Source organism: Ascaphus truei, chromosome 5 (genome assembly GCF_040206685.1).
Source record: "Ascaphus truei isolate aAscTru1 chromosome 5, aAscTru1.hap1, whole genome shotgun sequence".
NCBI classification, from domain to species: Eukaryota; Metazoa; Chordata; class Amphibia; order Anura; family Ascaphidae; genus Ascaphus; species Ascaphus truei.
This window is the reverse complement of record NC_134487.1, coordinates 258,914,041-258,929,454: the sequence shown is the minus strand read 5'-3', so window position 1 is coordinate 258,929,454 and position 15,414 is coordinate 258,914,041. Positions and strand designations below refer to the sequence as shown.

The 15,414-nt window shown below is 43.9% G+C and overlaps 1 protein-coding gene across 4 annotated transcripts in view; it reads left to right on the top strand.

The window, feature by feature from the left end:
* GABRG2 (gamma-aminobutyric acid type A receptor subunit gamma2) overlaps positions 1-15,414 on the top strand; it is a 297,737-nt gene that overhangs the window by 83,760 nt on the left and 198,563 nt on the right. For all 4 annotated transcript variants that reach the window (XM_075601921.1, XM_075601920.1, XM_075601923.1 and 1 more), the window contains exons 3-4: positions 716-783; positions 2,071-2,291. In XM_075601921.1, the coding sequence (XP_075458036.1) occupies positions 716-783; positions 2,071-2,291 (289 nt within the window). The remainder of the gene's footprint in view (positions 1-715; positions 784-2,070; positions 2,292-15,414) is intronic.

Sequence of the window (15,414 nt, the reverse complement as noted above, 5' to 3'; positions counted from 1 at the left end):
TTTCGGGTGATTGAGAGTGGCGAGAGTGTGCCCTTAAAGCACTCAATGCGTTTGAAATCTGGGAAAATGTGTGTACACAGAGGGGGCGGCAGTGTGTGGATATAGATAGCTGCAGCGTAAGTGTATATAGAGGTGCTTTAATGTATTTACCATTTTATTTTAATAAAAATGTATACAACTATACAAAAGTGTCTACTATTTTGAAAAAAGCCTACATTTAGCCTATAATAGTAATGATGCCCTCAGAACAGGGAATATTGGCCAGTAATGCCCTGTTCTTCGGGGATTATTACTTAATTAACAGCACTTTAAATAGACAAACAAACCTTAATGAATATGGCCTAAAAAAACCTGTGCTATATTTGTCAAACAGTTTCTTGCAATTGACTCAAATAATAGAGGGCAGAATAAACACTGCACTGAACTAATGGGAGCTTGCCTTGAAAAATATGAATCTGTAGTCCGTATCTTTATGTGAGTAGAGCTCAGTAGACAATTTTCTCCCAAAAAATTGCTGTCGTTAATGCTAATTCGAACTACATAGCTAGACATCATCTACATCTTACCATACTAATGGAGAAGACATTTAATTGATGTGTGATATTTTATTTGGTTTAAATAACAAACTCATTAATTAGTGAAACAGCTAGAATGGGGACGTTCAAACATGACTCGACTCATGCAGTGATTATTTCTTTTTCTTTTCTAATAACAGTTAAGCCAACAGTAATTCACACTGACATGTATGTAAACAGTATTGGGCCAGTGAATGCTATCAATATGGTGAGTATATATTTTTTTAATTGTTGGTCATTTTGATTGATACATTATTGTTTGAATACATTGTCATTCTAGTTCACTGAGCACATATACATACAGTAGCACAACATTTTAAATCCGAGTTCTGTCCTGCTGCCTAATAAAGGGGTAATCTCTTCTTGGACCATGTGTACTAATTGCAGTTGCATGTCTATGCGGTTACATCTGGGTAATTGATGATTTTACAAACATCTGATAATTATACTTTTAAAAAAAAAAATATTAGGTGATAAAGAAAATGCGGCTTTGTTTAGTATTAGCCCCACTCCAATAAATATCGTCATTTTGATGACGATCCAGATATTTTTTATTGGCAGTGGTAAAGTAAATTAATTCTTTTTAGCGGTGCTTTTTAAGGTGATGACTTGCACTATTTAAATAAGACTTTTTTTGCCTAAAATATGGCATTTTTTGCAGATCAGAGTTTACTAACTCCATGCCTGGGTTTTTAAAAGATTGCTCATCCAGAGACCCCTCTCTCACCTCCCCTTATCTTTATTGGCTCACTGATAAGACAGGGTGGGCTACGGGACAATACAGATGTAGCAGTCTTTATTGATCCTCCAGCTAAATTATGGTGGGATACATTGTGATATTCTGTGTTTTTACTGCCAATCCTAAGGAAACGGTGAAAATATTTTCAAAATACAATTCTGCATTATAACGGATATATCTCATTATTAGTACAATACAGAAAATGAAGTCTGCAAAACACTTGATTAATGACAAGGTACAAAGTACAGATGATGTAGATAGACAAAAAGAAACATATCACATGTAACCGAAAGGAAGCTAAAGTTGAGAGAAGACAAGTGAAAACCCGGAAGCAATTGATTGTTTCTTTTTTTCCTAAATCTTATGTTATTTTTCGGCCTCAGTTTTACAGCCAGGGTTTTTCACTAACATTGACTTCCTTGGGAGTTTCTGTGAAAGTGTTACCATGTCTACATTACCACAGTATATTGAATAACCCTTTTTGATATGTAACCTTCCAGGAGTTTTATTTTTTTAAACCACATATTCATAAATTAGTGACTGGGTTAAATAGGTGTGATTAACCCTTAGAAATGTTAGAGTATTTATTTAAAACAAAAAAATGGGAACTATTGATTTATACAAAATCATTCACACTTCTTTTTCCAATAGATTTTGTACAATTACCTTTGAGATCATTTATGTAGAAATAACACTACACATTTTTATTTATTCCAGTTTTGATTGTTCTTAAATGTTTTGTATTCAATTTTACAGGAATATACAATTGACATATTTTTTGCCCAAACCTGGTATGACAGACGTCTGAAATTCAACAGCACCATGAAAGTGCTCAGATTGAACAGCAATATGGTTGGTAAGATTTGGATACCAGACACGTTTTTTCGTAACTCCAAGAAAGCTGATGCACATTGGATAACAACACCCAACCGGATGCTGAGGATTTGGAATGATGGAAGAGTGCTTTATACACTTAGGTACATTTCAGTGTTTACTTTAATAATAGTTTGTGTTATTTTCTTTGGGAAATAGAGGTTAACATTTCAAATAATAAACATATTACATAAGTTTGGTGGGATTCAAGATTGTACAATATGTTTTGTCATGGTGCAATCTGACAAATGTAATTCAATTCTGACAAATAAGCTGTTTTTCACCAGTGAAGCGAAAACCTTATCTGTTCTATTATATGCTAAATTTAAAATGTATATGTTTGCCGAAAATATACAATAAGAACAACCTTGCCTTGTAACTGTGAAAAAATTATTTATTGCATGTAAATTGTACGGTATTGTCTGCTGACAACACACAGCACTACTGTATGTGCATATCAGTTCTTTTTTTCTGTTGGTGATATGACCATCCTTATGTATCTACTAAATTGCTATAAACATAGAAATCAGGTTACTGAAATAAGTCTTCCTGTTTTCTTGGCATACTTTTACCACTAATTATCTTATCCTTCTCTGCGTTCAATTCTAACACTTCCAATTTGGCATTATAGCGACAAAAAGGATAAATATGTCCCGTGGATGTAACAAACTACATACAGTAGCTCTAATTTTGCTCTCCATGAAAAAAAAAAATGAAAATCATTTTCTTTATGATGCCTGTGGCCATAAAACCAGAAGTAGTAATAATTTGTAACTACTGTATAACTAAAGATGTGTTTAACATTCACGCACATTAGGATCTGTGACAATGTTAGGATATGCCATACAGTACACCCATGCACTATTGCACATGAATGAATAATGCCCACAAAAATAAAATGATGCCAAAGTTAACGAAACGGTAATGAATTGTTCTGAAAAATTCCATATATTAAAAAGAATGTTTTTCTGGCCTTGTGAATCAGCAAGTAGTCTTTGTTTGAATATTTTATGAAGTATATACAGTAAAGTAACATGATTTTTGTCTTCGCTGGGACTGAAATGTTCAAAGGGTATGGTATGGTATATTGAAAAATCTAAATTTTTTTGTTTTAGACATTATTTACTATTTACTTGAAGTGCTGCTGTTTTGGTTTGTAGCTTATGTAGCCCTCAGACCCCCCCCCCACCCCCGGTCGCAGATTGGACCCCCTAGGGTGTACTAAGGTCTGGCTACGTGTCTGGGTGTGGTGCATACCTGCTGGCAACAGGAGGGCCTGAGTCTCCCGCGATGGTGTGGGGGAGGACAGGAACAGGTTACTGGGGCTCAGACCTTCATCCTTTCTCAGTGGTGCCACGCCTCCATCTCTGTGAAGCCCTAGGGATATGGGGTGGAACCCTTACAGAGAACTTCCCACACAGGGATGAGAGATTCCAGTCTCAGTCAGTCTTTATAAAAGTAGCAGCAGCTCTCTTTATTCACAGAACACAGAAGAGTAGCAGCAAAAACAGCAACATGCTGTAAATCAGGTACAGGGTCTTCTCTCCCTCCAGATTGCACACCCTCAGGATGGTCTCTGGGTACTCTCTGTGTCCCTGCCACCACCACAAGCCGTGGGCACTCAGGTGGGGCTAGCTCTTCCCTCACCCCCTAGGCAGGGTGAGAGGCACTAGTCCACCTATAGCTAACTAGGCCCTACTCTTCAGGAACCTAGCTAGCTCACACATTATGACTACTCCGCACTGAACCCAAGACTCAACTACTTGTCACTGACAGGAACAGGCAACCCTAAATAGACACAGCCCTCCCCTTCATGATGTCAGTAGACCCCTCCCCCGTGTCTCTGCCTTCCACACAGGGTCAGGTGACCCACTTCCATCACTCAGAGCAGGGCTTGATGTGGGGGAAACCCATGTTAACTACTGGCAGCCTGCCCTTAGAAAGACTTATACCAGTAGGAGGATAGACATATAGCCCTATTTCTTACCAGGGCTACACTCTCCTTCAGGTAGAATCCAATGGTCCCACTTGGACCTAATTTTGGCAGCACCATCCTGCAGGTGAACAATCTGGAAATACAAACACAATTATTAGTGCCCATAACATCAGACCGTCCCACCCGGATGATGAATTAAAGATACGGTACCTCCCAACATGGAGAACCGAACTAGTAGTAATGGCGCGGGTCAGGCTTTCTAACTTCCCGCCATTGTGATCTGTAACTTTTACATAATAGGGATGTACTGACCCATACTCCGGCCTATACACCACGCTATGCATGCAAATACTCCTCCCAACTCTCCATGCCCGTATGACATCACATACTTTGTCTTCGTTATGAGAGGCCGCCCTACCGAACTTAGTCCGAAGGTATTCCATAACAACCTCCCAGAGCCAGGTATCTCTCTGCTCCTCGATTTCTAGCATAATGGGCTCAGGTACATAGGGGAACTCATAGCCATGGGACTGCCTGTACCTGGCCACTATGGCCCGGTCTGCTCTACTGAGCTTGGTCAGCTTTCGGTTACCTGCCCTGCTTTGCAGTACCCAAAACTGAGGCTCCACTGGGGCAACATCATCATACAAAATGGCGGGACCCTTGGGAATGATTATCTTCTGCTCAATTTCCATATACCTCTTTTCTAGCTCATCAGCAACCTCCTGGGGAGAAAAGGTGCCTACAGCCCACCAATGGTCAACTATATGGTTTTTAATGAGTAAGAACCGGGTACGGTCCATACCTTTATGATACCCTGTAAACAGCGGTGCCCACCCCTTGTCTTGATGCTCATATCCTGATACTACCCTCATATCGGTATCTGACTCTGCTTGTGAGGACACACATGACGTCGCCACCTCAGTAGAGTGCGAGCCTTTGCGTCTACCTCGTGTCACATCGGTGTAAATTGTGGGGTTCATCCTATGCACTACCGTACTTCCAGAACCCACTTCTGCAGTTGTCTGGGACCCTCGGGCCCTACCTCTAGGTACAGGAGAAAATGAAGAGACACACGAACAACATTAGCATACGGTATCTCCCCATCAGACCCTTCATCACTGCGTTCCCAATCCCTCCAATCCATAGAATATTTGGGGTTCTTGCTCAGCTTGTCCCCACTAAGACCTGGTGACCTGACACAGGACGGGGCAGGGGCAGTGGCCGGGGCAAAGGCGCTAGGGGCAGTGACTGGGGCATCGGCAATGTCCGGTACAGTGTCTATGAGTCGGGCAATGCCACGACCAGTGGGCATCTAACGACTTGCCCTGTCTGGCACGCTTCATGCTCCTCTGGTAACGCCTTGGGCCTTTAGTGTCACAAGCGCGGCTGCCATGGCTGCTCCTCTCTTTGAAAACAAAACTTCCGGGCCTCTGCGCCAGTCGGGCCCGGAAGTGATGTCATCGCTGGTGGCCGCGGAATCTCCATCCGCTCCATGGTCTCGCACCAGAAGTGCGTCGAGGACCAGAAGGAGCGGTGGTGGACCAGAAGGGGCGGTGGTGGACCATCCGACTTGCGGACGGGCAGGTAGGCCCCAAGCCTTTCTCTCTCGCCCTCTGCAGGTGCCGTCTTCGCTTGGCAGGAGTAAGGGGGTAGAGGTGACTCCTTACCGCTCCGCTGCCGGCTGGTGATCGTTGGTTCCTCCGGAGCCGTCTCGGATCCCATCTCCACCGCACTGGGAGTTGCCACCGTCGGGGACTTCCACGCGGCTCAGGCCGCACCAGCGCTCGCTGGGGTGTCCGGACTCGTCTGCTTCCTCTCTCCTTTAAGTGGACCGCCAGCTTTGTTACAGCTGGGGTGGTTCGCCGGTAGGTGCATCGCCACCGATGATAGGCCGTCTCCTTCCTCCGAAGACGCCTTTAACGGTTCCTCTGCTTGGGAGTCACCTGGATCTCTTTCCGCACCTCCAATGGGTAGTGGTACGAAACGGGCCCGCTCCGGTACCTCAACAGCGGTCGCGCTCTCCGCCGCCGGGATATCTCTGATTGGCTGGGCCTCGGTTCCCACCCCAGCGGTGATACAGGGAACCAGGACAGCCTTCCCCTCCGTCTCCGCCACCTCTGTTAGGGTTCCCGGAAAGTCACTTTGCGGTGTCTTTAACATAGGCCATGGCTCGACAGGCCACAAGTAGAACGTGCCACTTTGAGGACATCGTGCTGTCGTGCTCAGGGCCGGTCCGGGTGTCCTGCAGTGTATGCACAGGCACCGGAGATACTCTCGGCCGTCAACCTCCACAACCAGGAAGCCTCCTGGAAACTGAAAGGGGGTCATGTTCAAATCAGCCATCTTTTGCGCGGGGGTTGAATAGTTCAGTTCTGCAGCTCCTTTCTCTTCAATAGTCATGCAGAAATGAAGTTCCTCGCTCTCACTTCCTGTCCCTCCTTTCTCTGGAGAGGACAACTCTGATTGGCTCTTGCCGTGCCCCCTCCCTCTGGTGGAAACAAGAGGAGGGGCACTCTCGCTCTGCGTGACGTGGCTTCTTCTATCGGCCAGTCACTACACAGGTGGGTGGGCTTTCGGCTTTCGCGCCACTCCGCTCTGTTGGCTGGGGATCTGGTTTTGGCGCCAAACCCCTGCACATCTCTCGCCACATTTCTCTTGCAGCCTGCTTGCACGCGGCACGTGCGCGATCTAGGCTTGGCGGGAGTCGCCATTTTGGATCGGCTGCTAACTGCTCGGTCGTGAATGACGCTGCTGTCACCATTTTTAACTCCTCCATGCCCCGCAGAGCACATGTATCTGCGGCCGCCATCTTTAGTGAGCCCACTGTGCCCACAATAGCGCTACTCTCAGTGTCTACTGTGCAACACGTTCCTAAACACTGACTGTTCTCTGACTGTTCTCTGACTGCTCTCTGCATGCTTTTACCCACGAATATGATGTATGGCATACCCCAGGCTAGGCATAACTCCTTCTTAGTGCACCGCACTCGCTGACGGTTTCTACAAGTACTCTGTCATGTGCTTTCTAGGTGCTGGCTAGGGTACTGGGCATCTCCTCAGTACTGGGTGTCTCCTAAAGTTGGCCACTCATAGTGCGGGCCCTGGGCCATGGTCCCTGGACTAGTTAACAGGCTAGCCCCCCCAGTTGCCTCACACTATCTACCTCAAGGGACTAGAACAGCAATAGCCATGCACCCAATTTACAAAACCCTCTTAGGGCACCCAAGGAGTACTGTGCAAGAGTCCACGCTCCCCTGTCTACCCCTGATGTGCAATTGCGCCCTACTTTCTGCAGTACTTGCATGGAAGGTGCACTTAGCGCTTCCAGCTCTGCTTTGCTGAAAACCTGTCCTGTTTCTCTCAGTAGCGCCTCCAACTGTAGCCCTCAGACCCCCCCCCCCCCGGTCACAGATCGGACCCCCTAGGGTGTACTAAGGTCTGGCTACGTGTCTGGGTGGGGTGCATACCTGCTGGCAACAGGAGGGCCTGAGTCTCCCGCGATGGTGTGGGGGAGGACAGGAACAGGTTACTGGGGTTCATACCTTCATCCTTTCTCAGTGGTGCAATGCCTCCATCTCTGTGAAGCCCCAGGGATATGGGATGGAACCGTTACAGAGAACTTCCCACACAGGGATGAGAGATTCCAGTCTCAGTCAGTCTTTATAAAAGTAGCAGCAGCTCTCTTTATTCACAGCACACAGCAGAGTAGCAGAGTAGCAGCAACAACAGCAACATGCTGTAAATCAGGTACAGGGTCTTCTCTCCCTCCAGACTGCACACACTCAGGATGGTCTCTGGGTACTCTCTGTGTCCCTGCCACCACCCCAACCCGCGGGCGCTCAGCGTGGGGCTAGCTCTTCCCTCACCCCCTAGGCAGGGTGAGAGGCACTGGTCCACCTATAGCTAACTAGGCCCTACTCCTCCGGAACCTAGCTAGCTCACACACTATGACTACTCCGCACTGAACCCAGGACTCAACTACTGGTCACTGCCAGGAACAGGCAACTCTAAATAGACACAGCCCTCCCCTTCATGATGTCAGTAGACCCCTCCCCTGTGTCTCTGCCTTCCACACAGGGTCAGGTGACCCACTTCCATCACTCAGAGCAGGGCTTGATGTGGGGGAAACCCATGTTAACTACTGGCAGCCTGCCCTTAGCAGGACTTATACCAGTAGGAGGATAGACATATAGCCCTATTTCTTACCAGGGCTACACTTATGTTTTACATGTACATACATGCATGATCAAAGTCTATTGGTGAATCGAAACACTGGCACTTTAAGTGAGCTTATCTTTTCCGTGAGTTGTGTTTTTTGCATTATAAATTAGTGTATGGATATTGAATTGTTAGCAGCACACTACATTTTATCTTTTTTTATTCTGGTGTGTTTTTCTTCAGAGACCGATATTTGGAATGCCATATAACTTGTATTTGTTATGTATAGGAGTAGCAAATCAGGGCCATGTTCTTAGTCTGACTAACCAATTACAGCTGATCTCTGTCTAAATATTAAACACTTCCCTGTCTCCTATGCAACTCGGTACAATCAGAAGCTTGTGTCTCATTTTTGCAATGCTTTACGGCTACTCATACTGTACTTAATTCTCAGCTCAACTGTGGAGTGTTTCTGTATTCTGCATTCTCTAAGTCTGATTTGTGCATCGCATTTATTTGAATGTGTTGCTTTAAGCTTCTTTGTAACAGCATACTACCTGCTATGTCTGCCCAAGGGTTTCGCTTCCACACTTTCAGATGTTCCCACTTGCGTACTCCAACACATTCCTTCATGTGCCTACCCAGCTCTACTTTCTATAAGCCTATCCAGGCCATAATCCCTTTATTCCTATATCTCCAGGCATTCACTAATGCCAATCAGTGTTCCTCTGTTGTCTTATGGGCTTTCCTGCCAGTTCCATGTGTCCTCCCTTAGTACTCTTGTTAAAAGAATGTGTCAGTGTTGTCTGACAGCAATATGGGCTCATCTCTTTCTCTCCCATGGTTAAAGGTCTTAATAGCCACATTGTGCTGCCCTCTCCTATATATGCCTTCTTGTCAAATAGTGATGTCTGCCTGTGCTGTGCAAAGCAATTCCCATCCAGCCACTGATGAAGCATGCATCTACAATTCAGCTGCATTCCTTTTTCTTAAATTCCTATACCCTGTTCATATAGTGTTACTTCCTTTAGTATTCTCAGAGAATGGGCAATGTGGTAGCCATGGTTCCCGGCACAGGGTTTTTTTTTTTTTGTCCCGTGTGCTGCTGTACATTCTCTGTCAATTGGAGGATGAAATAACTTTTTGGCCTTCTACTGTACATATGCACCGCCCTATTGTCACGGTAGTGCTGCCCGCAGACCAGACCCATCCCAAGACTGAGGTGGAAAGTATAATACCACGCACCTGCAGCAGAGGGGCGTGTCCGGAGGCGTGGCTAGAAGGCCGAAGGAGTGAATAAATTACTGCCTGAGTCGCGTGCTTTGTAAGATCCTCCTGGCGCCTGACAAGATGGCGGATGCAATAACCGGCGTCAGGCGAGATCGCCGAGTCCCACGCCGAGGATACGTCAGCGGGGAGCGAGGGGTGGCAGCAACGACCTCCGAGGCAGGTAAGGAGGTGTTGCGTGAGCCCTGCTTCCTGACACCTACACATTCTTCGACAGGTAGGAAAAGCTAGCATTTCTAATAGAATAAACAGCTACCAAATCATTTTCTCAGCTTCTGTACTGGACTTACACGTGTAATGATTGGAAGGCTGTATTTGTCATGCCAGGGTTTCAGTCTGCCTTGCTGCAGCAGGCTGTTTAATCAGTGAGAGCCGATCTCTCGTTTTCTAGCTGGAAAATTCATAATTCAGATTCAACCACTCTTCTTTGTTTTCTTATACCCTCTTCTCCCTAGTAGTATGTGCAACAAAATTAGAAAGTTCAAAGATTGAACTCCCCGAAAGAAAGCTTGTTATATTTGTTTAGGCATATTTTGTGTGAAAAAAAGACATTTCAATAAGTTTCTTTCAGTGGGATATTTCTTTTAGTAAGTCTGGTGCCTTATTTTGCCATTGCTATAGTACAAGTTTAGTAGTAACAAAGTTTTCATAAATGCCTCCTTTATATTTGTAGAACATAAGCATATTCAAAAAATTGCATTCATGGCAAATACATACATTTATCACAGATATATTTAATAAACACATTGGAAGCCACATGGGTATAAAGAAATGTATTTATATTACTTGAGAGAGTTTGTACATTCTTTACGTAATCTATTTTGTGATTAACTGTTTATGTATCATAAACCTAAAGATAAATCATTTTTTTCATTTTATTTATATTTTGAAATGTATTATTATTCAAAGTATGAGTCAAACTAAAATGTTTTACCAGATTATGTTGAGTTGAACATCTTGTTTTCACATGTTATGCTAGGTAGAGATGTGCTTCATATTTGCAGGAGGTTGCAAAATAGGCAACATTTGACCTGTTTTAGTTTTAGTGGTGAGTCAGAGTCTGAAGTGATTATTCAGACATTAAGTCAAAAGGCTTATCCAATAACCATTACAATTTTGTCAAATTTCTCTATTTTAAAAATGTCTTTAAAGTAGCTTAATTCACATAAAGATGAGCGTGTACACACCAGATGCTTGTGCTTTTGAGAGAGAGCTCAGATTGGGAGACTGGCATCATACATACTATAGACAGTTATCTGGTTATGATGATCACACTCTAATATTGGCAAAAGATGGCAATGCATTGTGGTGATGCTTGTGGTGATTGCTATCAGGGCTGCCGATAGCGGGTGAGAGTCGGGACAACCGTCCTGGGTCTGGCAGCTGTGTTGGAAGTTGGGCCAGGCCAGAGGTCGGGTCCAACATCCATTTCCGGCTGCCAAGTCACAGCTCCCTGCTGAGGCCCAGTTTATGCCCCATTCCCGTGCACGCACCGGATGTTGGGCCCGCCCAGGGACAACTTTCGCGCATGGAACTAGTGGCCTCTCCACAAGAGGTAGGTAGTGTGTGTGTTTTGTATTGGGGGGGTTATATGTGTTTGGTGGGGTCATTATCTGTATTGGGAAGGGGGTTATTATATGTATTGGGGAGGGGGGTTATGTGTATTGAAGAGGGAATGGGGCTGTTATGTGTAATGTGGGTACTGTGTGTTTTGGGGATGGGGATATTATGTGCATTGGTAAGGGGGGTTACTATGTGTATTGGGAAAGGGGGTTATTAGATGTATTGGGGGTCTATTTGTATTGGTTAGGTTATTGAGTGTGGGGGGAGAGTTGGAAGTGTAGGGTGAGAGGTGGGTGTGTGTGTGTGTTTATGTTTTTTAGGGGTTATGTGTGTTGGGGGCTATTGTGTATTGGAGGCTATCATGTGTGTTTGGGGTTATTACATGTATTGGGGAGGGGGGCTATATGTGTAATAGTGATGGGGGTTATTATATATATTGGGGAGAGGGTTATGTGTATTGGAGAGGCTGTCTATTATGTGTATTGGGGAGGGGGTTTAGTGTTTATTGGGGGTTTATTTTGTGTTGGGTAGAGAGAGGTGGAAGTGTGGGGGTAGAGCTGGGGATGTGGGCGAGAGAATGGTGAGGGTATGGGAGAATGAGAGAGCATGGAGAGGGTGTGAGAGAGAGAGTGAGAGTGGTTGAGCTGTGTTAGAGAGAGTGGTGGGGGTATAGGAGAGAGGTGGGAGTGATGGAGAGAGAGAGAGAGAGAGAGAGAGAGAGAGAGAGAGAGAGAGAGAGAGAGAGAGAGAGAGAGAGAGAGAGAGAGAGAGAGAGAGATGTGGGTGTTGGAGAGAGATAGGTGGGGTGTGGGAAAGAGAGAAAGAGGTGGGGGTGTGGGACAGAATGAGTGGTGGGGTGTGAGAGAGATGAGGCTGTTGGGTGTGGGACAGAGAGGTGGAGGTAGGGGGTGGTAGAGGGTAGGGGTGTAAGAGAAGGGAGGGGAGTGATGGGGTATGGTAGAGAGAGAGCAGTGGGCTGTGAGAGAGGTGGGAGAGGGTTGTGGTATCAGAGGTTATGAGAGGGAAGGGAAATATGGGGGTGTGAGGGGGAGGGAGAGGTGGGGTTGTGAGAGATAGAGGGGGAGAGCTAGGGGTGTGAAAGGGAGAAATGTGTGGTGTGCGAGATAGTGGGGGAGAGGTAGGGATGTGAGAGGGAGAAATATGTGGTGTGAGAGAGGGAGGGGGAGAGGTGGGGGTGTGAGAGGGGAGTGGAGAGTTGGGAGTGTGAGAAATAGAGGGGGGGGTCACCCAAGACCAACACTGGGGTGGGGAGGGGGTTAGTGGAAACTCTAGTTCTTTGCCCCAGGAAAGCTGTCTGCAGCCCTGGTTGCCATGGCCATGGTGAAAACAGTCAGAAAATTCTTATGAGTGGAGAGAAAAGAGTAGTAGTTCATCCTGAGACCCCAGCAATAGCCACTTAGTTAAATAAAACAGAAAGGCAGCTTTTGTTAATACCATCATCTTTCTCTTCAGGTCACAAGGACAAACTCACCACAAGGGTGGAAAAGGTTATCCATAAAAAACGACATGTTGGCAAGATTAGAAGTGGTTTAAAGAAAGTACCATGTATATCAAACTAAGCACACTTGTGTTTAATACTAATGTGATTGGAAGAGCCTGAGGAGGAGGATTTTTCTGAATGTGAACTGGCCTCAAACTACACTGCTCTACCTGTGACGGTTCGGTTAGAGTAAAATACTGAGTCAGAGACATCCTATTCCTTAGCAAAATGTGCAACTGTAGGGACTAAGACAGGGAAAATGGAGGCATTGTTTCTTCTTCATAACCCATTATTACAAGTGTTTAATTGTCTTCCCTTTATTTCCCTTCAATAATATATATATATATATTTTTTTCACATGACGGATTGTATTATAAGCATAATTATACTGTTATTCAATATTGGAGTTTGCTTATTTACATTGATCATTGCGAAGGAGGGGTATGGATGGAATTTCAAAATAAGGAACATTCTCTTCCGCTCACACACCATGCTATTATTGTGGAAATTCAAATAGAAAAAATAAAAATTGCAGCAAGTTTTCCATCAAGGTGTAAATATTTGACCTCTGAATTACCCCACTGCTTTGTTCTCTTTCACAAAGACATTTTTTTGCAATGATTGCTCATCCTTTCTCCTTTTTTTGGAATCTCAAAACATATACTGTACAGTCTTAACTCCTTCATTGATGAAAGGGTCTAAAGCCTATTAGTATTGTATATATTCAGTAGCATATTGCTGTGAAGAAAATAGTTCAATCTCTACTCTGTTCTCCTGTGTTTCTATGGTTACTAAATGCAGTACCATGACCATGTTGCCTGGAAGGCTATTTTCTATCCACAAGAACAGATGTACTGTAGTTAAAAAGGTGAAATAACATCATGGCAAAATCCACAATGATTCATTCTTAGTTATATTCAAATATGTTGTAATTCAATTTATATCTTGGATACACACAGAAGTTGTTATATAACATCAACTTTTTAATTTTTTGGAAAAACTGTGGTGGAAGCACAATTAGGCCGCGCTTATAGTGACAGCAACGGTGACAGCGACGGGAATACTACTTTCCAACTTTTTATTTTTGTATTATTTTTATATGTAAATCATATGACAATGTATAATTCTACATTCTTACCATAATGAAGTTGAAATGAAGGGAGCCCCACGCCCCCTGGTGGCGCTACTCGGTAGATACCGGAAAAGGGTATTGTGATTATGTGACGACGGGGGACATTATGATATAGCCCTATAGTGACGTCATCACGTTGACGGTCATGTGAGCGGCGACGGAGCGTGTTTGCAGCTCCCATCACTGGGAGTATTCTAGGAACGCTGGACACACAGCTATATACACTGGGCACCAACCATATTGCCGTTTTTGCAGCAGCAGCCACCAGGTTGTATTTTTCCTGCCTGTATTTGTAGGTTATTTATCTCTGGATACTTGGTTACCAATGACATCAGATGTACTTTAAACTTACCTAATTCTACTTATAGTAATCACCACGGTTATAGTACCAAGTATTTTAGCTGTGATATAGCAATGTCATTTATCAGTGTGTTCAAACTTCCTTAATATGGGATTTTCCCATGCTTTATAGTCACTATTTTGCATATAGGTAAGGTGAAGCTATCTAGCCGGGTAAACATATTTCGGACCTCCTCTCCATATATATACCTCATGAGGATATCAATATAGGTCATATTTACCCCTACCATCACCTTACTGCTCCTAACTCGCCCATAAGGGGATCTTTTTAGTTTTTGTATATTAGTTGTAATTTTATGCATTTCGTCTTGTTTTAATATGTATTAAAGTTGTCATTATTGTTGTCAAGCTATAGATTAGGTATTGTGGTTATTTTCCCAGTTGGTCTACATATTTACCACCCTATTATTGGTACCAGTTAATCAACTGGTACTTTTGGATGTATATTGTACTATGGAATGAGTGCAATCATTAGGGACTTTTAGTGACCTCTCTTGGCCACGTGTGTGTTTTTGCGTATTTGTTTCCCTTTGCATCGTCTTTTTTGACTCCTTGTGAGGTGAGCAAGGTGTTTCTTTGTGTTTCTAATAATTTCTCAGACCACCCGACTACATTGTATGAAATGTCTTAATACAGGACAATTTAGATCATTGTTCTTAACAGACCGGACATGTTCCATGATGTGTTGCTTTAGGGTGTCGTTGTTCTCCCAACGTAATCCCCAGAGCATCCACACCAGATATAGTACACTACAAATTGTGTGTTGCAATTGATGAAAGACTTGATTGTATACATTTTTCCTGTTTTGTTCTCTTTGATCTTTTTAGTGGGACATGCATATTGACAGATTTTACAAGAACCACACTTGTAAAAGCCTGTTGTTGACCTCAAAGTGCCCATTGTGGGAATCTCCAAGGAGAACAAACTAGGCGACAAGCGCGTTCCCAAAGTGTCAGCTTTTGTAAAGACAATTTTAGGACCTTCTTTAACAATTGATTGTAAATCTGTATCCAGACTTAAAACATCCCAATGACGTTTAATAATTGCTCTAATTTCACTTGCTTGATTACTATACTTGGTAATAAACAATGGTATTTTAGAGTTATTAGTACTGACATGTTTCTTAGATTTTCTTTTTAAACCACAATTGGTAATTAATTCATCACGATCCAAAAGGGAAGCCTGTTCAAAAGCTTTAGAAACAACTGATTGCTGATAACCCCTTTGCTCGAATCTGTCACTCATCTCTTTAGAGCGCAACCTGAACGTCTCGTCATCAGAACATAGT